This window comes from Leptomonas pyrrhocoris (genome assembly GCF_001293395.1).
Source record: "Leptomonas pyrrhocoris isolate H10 chromosome Unknown, whole genome shotgun sequence".
Lineage (NCBI taxonomy): Eukaryota > Euglenozoa > Kinetoplastea > Trypanosomatida > Trypanosomatidae > Leptomonas > Leptomonas pyrrhocoris.
In genome coordinates this window covers 642,381-650,713 of record NW_015438363.1, presented here as the reverse complement: position 1 = coordinate 650,713, position 8,333 = coordinate 642,381, and the positions used below count along the sequence as shown (strand labels likewise).

The 8,333-nt window shown below is 60.7% G+C and overlaps 2 protein-coding genes across 2 annotated transcripts; both read right to left on the bottom strand.

Annotated features, from left to right (window-relative positions):
• Nucleotides 1-350: 350 nt before the first annotated feature.
• ABB37_04397 (hypothetical protein) lies at nt 351-4,314 on the bottom strand (the record flags this gene model as incomplete). Its single annotated transcript, XM_015802064.1, has 1 exon — nt 351-4,314. The coding sequence occupies exon 1, from the start codon at nt 3,939-3,941 to the stop codon at nt 351-353; it is 3,591 nt and encodes a 1,196-aa protein (XP_015659465.1). The 5' UTR covers nt 3,942-4,314.
• Nucleotides 4,315-4,751: 437 nt separating this feature from the next.
• ABB37_04396 (putative transmembrane protein) lies at nt 4,752-8,288 on the bottom strand (the record flags this gene model as incomplete). The annotated part of the gene is made up of 1 exon (XM_015802063.1): nt 4,752-8,288. One exon carries the CDS (start codon nt 8,286-8,288, stop codon nt 4,752-4,754), a length of 3,537 nt encoding a protein of 1,178 aa, XP_015659464.1.
• Nucleotides 8,289-8,333: the final 45 nt, after the last annotated feature.

The window sequence follows — 8,333 nt, the reverse complement described above, 5'->3', positions numbered from 1 at the left end:
CACACACGCACACACACACACACACACACACACACACACACACAAGTGATAAACACAAGCCGCACACGTTTACGCAGCGCATAGGAAGGAAGATTGTTGGCTGGTTGAAAAGCACCGATAAGAGCGACTTTTTCGTGGGAGTTCGCAAGAGCAGATTGGGCACAACTTCACCTGCTGAAGAAGACAAACCAATTAAATAAAAAAAGAATAGTAACTCCCTTGTTTCCTGAATTGTAGAAACTTCGTTGATCAAAAGGCGCAATCCGGCCAAGCCATGAATATACCCCATATCGAAAGGGGCAGCACTCCATCATAATAATAACTCATAAAAGAAAAAAAGAACCGCCACGCTACTGTTTCGCGCGGCGGGCGGCCCGCATGAGCAACGCGTCTGTCCACTGATGGTTCATGGTGGACCACAAGAACTCCTGTATCTCCGGGTCCACTGGGAAGGCAAAGGGTGTGTGCTGGCAACGCATCCACAGCACCACCATTTTGCCGAGGCCCGTCACTTTACTCCAGTTCACCACGGCCTGCCCGTCACTGCTGCGAATGGACACCGTTTTGCCTCTGGTTTCCTCAGAGCGAAAGATAACGCCCAATATAGGCGAGAGGCGCGGAAGCATGGGCGTCTCCATGTCCCCCACCGTACGCGCCGTGACGGAGTAGAGCGAAGAGGGGCTGTACGACGCAAAAGGATCCATCAACTCCTGCAGCGTCTCCAGCTCACGACGCTCCACCGGCGACAGCAGACCCTGCCCACGAGCCTCGGCGAAGGCGCGATCCAGGAAGTCCACCGAAGGGTGTCGCACGCCTTCCAAAATGGCGGCCGCCATTTCATAGTTTTGCTGCTCGTACAGCATCCGACACACCTCGAGGAAGTAGCGCAGCCCACGCTGGCACTCGGCCCACGTCGCGGGTGTGAGGACAACGGCGGCGGTCCACCGCTGCAGGTGCGACGAGAACTCCATCAGCTCCGTCAGCTTCGTCGACACGCTGAACTTCATGGCGGCGTCCGTCCACGCATTGTTCAGCAGCTCGCGGATGTGCACGGCGGTGAAGAGACTGAAGGAGAGAAGGCAGATCTGCCGTGACAGCAACTCCGCGTCGAGGTCGACCACCGAGAGCGGCTTCTGCAGCACCGTCGTTTCCAGCGTAGAAGCCTGCGGCGAGGCGGCGGCGGCCGCGGCACCACCACCGCCTGTTGCTGCCATCTCGCGTCCGTCCGGCCCCAGACCCGGCCGCGCTTCGCTGGAGCCGTGCGACGCGGCACGGCGATCTGCACTCGCGCCCCCGTCGTGGAACTGAGTGGACAGACCACCACCGCGGTATCGGTAGTCGCGCGAGGGGTCGCCGCTGCTGCTGCTCGGGTGCCCGGTGGAGCTGCCGACGCCGCCTCCAACAGCCGACGCGAATGGCTCCGGCGCGAGACGCGGGTCGGCTGTCATGGCGCTGCGCAGAGACAATGACGTGCATCCGAGACTCGGCCGCAGCACTAACGTGTCCACAAACATCCGCGCCGGTCCCTCCACCGCGAACGGCAGGGACTTCAGACAGTCGGCGGGAACATCGATTGGGCGGTAGTACACGACGATGGTGCGCTGTAGGTACACAATGAACTCCAGCAGCGCCTGCCCCACCTCGTTTTGCAGGGGGGCGCGAGTGGCGGGGTTAAGCATCGCGTTCGGGTTGAAAGGGGAGTTGCGCTGCGGAAATAAACCCGCAATACCGAGATCGGCAGCCCGGCGAGCGTCCGTGGAGCCATGACGTTTGTAGTGCCGCAGGTGGCCAAAGCCCGCGCTACTGCCGCCACCGGGCCCTGTGGGGGACGTCGGTACCGTACCCGCTGCAGCCGCCGCCGCCTGCGCACAGACAGCGGCACGTCGGCGAGCGGCGCAGTACACGCCCTCCTGGCACGGCCATTGGTCTTTGCCAACCGCGTCGTTCAGGACGTTCACGGGGCCGAGAAAGCCCTCGGAGGCGGCGAAGACGGCGAGGCGCTGCAGACAGGACAGCGTTAGGTCCGTTTCGTGCACGCGGCAGTACACCAAGATGCACTGCAGGATGCGACGCTCCAGGTAAATCGCCCGGCTCGTGTCGGCAACTTGGGCCTCCCACACCCGCACACTGCGGTAGAAGCGAATAAGCTTTGTCAGGAGCACCTCCGGCAGCACAAAGAGCGAGGCAAGCAAAAGAAAAACGTTGGTGTAGTTCACCGTGGGGATGATGGAGGTGAAGGGCACATCCATCTCCGTCAGGATCAGCACTTCAATTAAGAGGTTGACCGACCCGCCCACGGCAGGAGCGCCGCTGCCGCCGCCGCCCGTCAAGGCGTCAGTCCCGCCCAAATCGGCTTGCAGGTGCTCCAGTGCTTCCAGTCGAATGCCGGTCGCGTCGAAGTCGATGGGACGCCACGGCAGTGTGTCGTCCAGCAGACGAGCACGTCGCGCACTATCCCCCGCGAGCAGCTCGAGGTCCGTTTTCTCCAAACGGTAACGATCGGCCCCGCTCTTTACGGCGTGTGCAGCGGCTCCGTTGGAGTAGACGCCGCCGTCGTCATCCTTCGTGTCGCCGCCAACGGCGTTGCCTACTCTCCACCAGTCGCCTGTGCGACCTGCGGCTGACTCGTCTCGTGCGCGTGACGCGATGATTTCCGTTGCGCGTCGGTAGTGCTCTCGTGCGTCTGCCGTGCGCAGCTGCTGCTCCGGCACAGTCAAATGTTTGCGGAACTGTGCCAACGCCGTGCGGTACCGTGGGGCAGAGAGGTAGCTCTCCACAAAGGCGTCCATGTGTCGTTGGTACACCGTGTCCGCGCGTTGCTGAAGAAAACTGCGTTCCACCGGTCGTGCAAGGGCGTTGGGCGCCACCGCCGTCACCTGCTGATGCAAGGCGGTCTGCAGGTAGAGTTGGTGTTGCCGCTGACGGCGTCGCTCCCGCACCACGGCGACGTCCACGTCCATCGTGCTCACCAGCGACGATCGTACATCTCGAGTAGGGGCGTAATAGGTGGGGCTGGCCGGGGAGAGTAGCGTGTGGCGGCGCACATCCGAGTTGCTGAATCGCACCCGCGACGACGGGCCCTCGCTTTGGTCCGATATCTTCGAAGAGCCACGGCCAACGCTGTCCGCATCGTCATCGTCATCACTGTGTGACTGTGAGTCTGACTCCGAGTCAGAAGTGCTTGACGTGGCGGTGGTCACGCTGGCGGAAGAAGACGAAAGTTTCTCATTTTTCGTATCCGTCATGCGATCTTTTGCGGTTTGGTCGGAGCGCGAAGATGCCGCAGCCATCAGGGCGTGTGCCGGTGGGTCAGAAGGCGGCAGCGGGGCCTGCCGGTTCCTGCGAGAGAGAGGTCGGCTGCCGCTGTCTCTTGCGTTTCCGTCGTCTTTGCCGTTGACGGACGGAGGCGCGTACTCGGTGTTGCTTGAGTTGGTAGAGGTGGACGAGGCAGACGAGGAAGCCACGTGGACCGTGCCGGAGCCCACCGCCTCGCGGCCGTGCAGTGTGCGTGTGTTTTGCGAAGATGCTGTCTCTTTTGAGTTCTCTCCACCTTGGGAAGGGGCGGAGTTGACGTCCACAACTCTCTCTGCCCCATGCGCATAGTTGACGCTGTTTTCTCTCGTGCCGCCACCGCTTTTCTCGCGCCTATCGTTGCTGCTGCTGCTCGAGTTGCCACTGTGCTCGTACGCGACGGCACCGTTGCCGCGCTCGGCCAGCGGCGCGAACGTGCCCTTCTCATGCAAGGGGAGACCTTCCCCGCTGACCAGCTTTTTCGTTTTGCGACGCGAGCGGCGAAATCGACCGGAGACAAAGCCGAAAATGCCGGACGGTTCCTCGTAGGCCGCGGTGCGGTTCGAGTTGGCACTCGCGCCCATCACCGGCCCTTGCGTCTCCGTCTGCTGCGGCCCGTCGTCATCTCTAATAGAGCGATGCCCAAACATTAGAAAAAAAAAACGAACGAAAGGATGAAGATGGAGGTAACTCTAAGCAGAAAAAGTGGAGCGCAGTCTCAAGGAGAGTCAGTGGCATCGTATCAGTTGCTTTTAAGCGCATCTGCAACGAGTAGCCGCCGTACACTCGACACCTTTGAAAGGTGAGAAGAAAAGGGAAAAGATGAATAAACGGCAAACGAAGTTCTTTACTACTTCTTTTTTTTTTGGCTTTGTCGCATAACACTGTTTACACGTAGCGGTGCGTGTATGTACGTCAGGGAGTGGCTTCCACGTGAGTTGTCAAGGGAAGTACGAGGGCAATGCTCAAAAGTCGAGGCGATCTTGCGCCGCGGTCATCTCCACGTAAGGCGTACCTGTTTCTGTTGTGGAGGGCGTAATAACGAAGAAAAGGTGAGAAGAAGACCGAAGGTGGCTGACAGCTGGAGGCGAAATTCGACCTGCTTCCGTGTGGCACGGAAAGCAAACAAGAACAGGACCACAAGCAATACGAGTAAGAAGACTTGCCTAGCGAAGTATCCCCATAGCAGTCGAAAAGAGCATCCGGAGCACGTATCAGCCGCGCAACCGCCCCCCCCCCTTTTCTGGCTTCATTGCATTTGCAGAGAGGCGACTGGGAAGACGAGGTTTGGTGCAAGGAAAGAGGCACAGGAAATTCTCTCTGCTGTTCATGGACAGATTTCTACTCCACATCAAGCAGTTAAAGAAAAGAACAGGAATAACGTTTTTCTTTGTGTTTTTTCTTTTATACAATACAATAAGAGAAGAGGGTGAATTTCAATTCGCTCCAACGATGCTGACTTACTCGGACCTTGGTTTTGTGTCAGTGGAGTTGAGGCTCTTTGAGTCCTGCGGTATACGCGGTATGTCGACACCGGCTTTGGGCGTTCGACTGCGCTGGACGTTCTGCTTTCCATAGCGTGAACGCTGCGCGCGACACGCCCGCGCGGCGCGGCGCCGCATGTACTCCACAACGGTGCGGTGGGAGGTGTGTGTGTGGATGCGCGGGGCTTCGAAGCGTGGAAGGGGCGGCACGGCAGGCGGAGATGTTGCCGCATCACTGTCCGCAGGCACGTCGTCGCTGCGATCGCCACTGGCGAGTCCCGGACGTGGCATCGGCGCATCTTTTCTCTTGAGAGACGCAGCAGATCCAGTTGATGGTGCTGCTGCCGCTGCGGTGGCGATGTCAGCATTCAATAGTGGATTCCCTGAGTGCGTTCGCGTGTCGGGGCCAGGTCTTTGAAGAGGGCTCGCTGAGGCCGCTTCATTTGTGTTTTCGTCTGGGAAAGACTTGCTGCTGAAGAGCGTCGTTCCGGATGCTTGGGCGGCACCGCCTCTACCTGTTGCGGTGTGGTTGACGCGACTCTTGCTCGCGCCGGAGAGCGGCGACGCGCTGCCGAGTGGCTCTAGCGCGGTGGTTCCGGCCCAGAAACTGATGGGATGTACGTTGTGCAGCAGCGACGGCGTGCTCGCCAGCTGGCCCAGGTCCACGTCGAGGAGAGAGTCACGCAGCGGCATCGCTTGAATCTGCCGCAGCTCCGACTCCAAGTCGCTCTGCAAGTCTGCCAGCAAACTCCGCCTTGACTCTCGCGTGGCGGTGATGGCGGTAGAGCCCGCCACCAACGGCGAGGACTGGATGGGCCGCAACCGCGACAGTGCACGTGTCAGCGGCAGCGGTGGCACCGCCAGAGGATCAAACGAGGTGGCCAGATCCAGCTCCACCGCGGGCACAAGACTTTCGATCGTCACGACAGCCTCTGGTGCATTTGCCGAGCGTTGCTGTGGCGGCTGCTTTGCCTCGTTGCCCGAGACGCGCGATACCGCACCATCCACGCTCCTACTACTCTTGTTTGCGACGGCCGTCGATTTATTGCGGTCAGCCCGCGCACCGCTAAGTTGCTGCGACTGTTTGCGCTCCTTCTCATACTCGGCGGTCGCGACAGCTCTGCTTTCCTCCACGAGTTCGTCACGGGTCGTCTGGGCTTGGGCGGCGTAGTTTGGGTCAAGGCAACGAATACTCAAGAGCAGGCTGTTGCTGCGCTTCAACGGGGGCTGTGAGATGGGCGTCTGCACCTCGGCAAAGTCGCCGGAGAAAGTGTCAGGAGACGCCTTAAGGAGTGTGGGTGCGGGGATCGCGTCGCTGGCGTCCTCAGCGTGCGCTCCGCCTGCCGAAGGCTTTGTGGATGCCGCCCCGGCTGCCGTTCCTGCAGCTGTGGCCGCGTAGTCCGACAACGACAACGGTGTACCAGCTCCGGTATTTGCTCGCGCTGCTGCTGCGCGGCCGTCGCCACTCGTCTTATCACCGTTGTTCGGAGTAGGGGGACCAGCGTCGTCGCCAGCCTTCACCAGCCCCGTTACACCTTGACTGGGCGCGCTGACCCAGTTGGGATTGCCTTCCACTGGAGTGACAAACTCGGCCTCGGCAGGGTAATTCACGTCGCGTGGAAGCGCGGACAGCGGTGCGGTGGGGTCGCCAACACATTTCTTTTGCTGTTGCTGTTGTGATGAGGAGGCCGCAGAGAAAGACTCCGCGCTCGCTGCCGACCGCGCACTCGATGCGCGGAAGGCGGCGGACAGATATGTAGCGGTGCGCCGCGGCGGTGCCTTCGACGACGCCTTCGCGGTTGTGGTGGCTGTCTTTCTTGCGGTTGCTCTCGATGTTGTCGTGGCGGACGGGGGTGTCGGCGATAGCGCAGGAAGCTCTTTCGGTGTGAGTGCCGGGTACGGGGAGAAGCGGGTCAACGCCTCGGGTCCCTCTTCGTCCTCCTCGGCAGCAGCGGCAGACGTGTTTGTTGACTGCGTCGCACTCGCTCGATTTGGCTCCCCTTCTAACGATGAAGAGTTCGTCGAGTTCGCCCCACTTTGGTCGCCGTCGCCACTGAAGCTGGAAAAGGAGGGAAGATTGTCGTCCGCCGCAATGGCTGCGTCGACGGCGTCACCGTTGTGGGGAAGGTGCCGGTACGAGGACAACGTGTCCAGCCGCTGCGCCGCTGCGAGTCCGCGCTCGCACACCTGCAGGTAGAGCTCGATCGTGCGATCCATGTCAAGGTAGCGACGCACCAACGCCTCTAAGAGCAGCTGCCCTTCGTGGTCTCGTTTCGCAACGGTGTCCGAATAGTTCCAGGCGTGACGGAGGTGCATGATGATTTGGTGCAGCGACACGGCGGTAAACATGGCGAAGACGAGGCCGATGCCCAAGCTAACTATCGCCACAAAGCCGCGCTCACCTGACGCGGACAAGTCGAAGCCAGAGACAATAAGGTAGATCAAGAGGAGCAGCACGTGGCACACCATCAGGAACACCACCCGCGACGCCGTCAGCACACTGCGCAGCGTGACGGTCAGGTACTTGCTTTTCAGCATGACCGACTGCCCACTGATGCTCCACATACTGTTGAGGAAAATGGTGAGCGCAAAAAGCGTCGCCAGCACACCCATCTGCAGCATCGGGGACGCCGCCTGCGTCACCGCGATGACGGCGATAAGCTTGGTCAGGAGGTAGCCGATGGAGATGAGGTAGTCGAAGGTGGAGTCGCCAAAGAAGATCACCGGCAGCGAGGCGTACGTCACGTCTACACCGTAGCGCCGCTGCAGAATAAGGGAGACGACGATGTGTCCCAGCGGGTAGCAAAAGCCGTACACCACAAGCATCGCAATCGCAAGCCGTCGCATCACCTGGTACTCGGCAGAGTCGCACCTCACGGTGGCGCCCCTCATAGGGATGGTGATCTCGCTACGATACTGGTTCGACCGCATTTCGAAAGTGACACACTGCAGCCACAGGAACGCTTCGAGAATCAACGGGAGGTAGTAATACGCCATCACAATCGATACGGAACTGTTCAGCAGCGCCACCCAGCTGGCGCGGAACTGGTGGACTGCCATCTCGCGATAGGCGGCAATCATACCCACCCGCTTCCACGAAATCGGCATCGCCTCTCGCGCCCTTTCCGAGTTCACACTCGATGCCTCCGCAGCTCCGTCGTTCACGTCGTTCGAATCTGCGTAAGGAAAGACACCTTCCGCTGCTGAACTCGCGGCTGCATTCAAGGCCTGACGCCGTATCGAACTTCCTGCCGCACGCCTCATGCCCGCGCTCCTCGAGGAGGGGCTCACCGACTCCTCAGCCCTGCTGGGCGCCTCCGGGGAGCGCTTCCTGCCCGCGCCCACTACGACCTCGGTGGTGTACTCCGCCCACTGCTGCACCTGCTGCCGAGTCGGAAGAGGTAGGTGCATGCCGCGGACGCAGCTCAGCAACCCCGCGTTGCCTTCGCGCATCGCCTTCACAACAAGCTGCTCCCACGTCGACGCCGGCGCGGCGGCCGCCATGTGCTCCATCACGGCTGCCGTGTGCTCCGCGAACGCGTCGATGATCACGCTTTC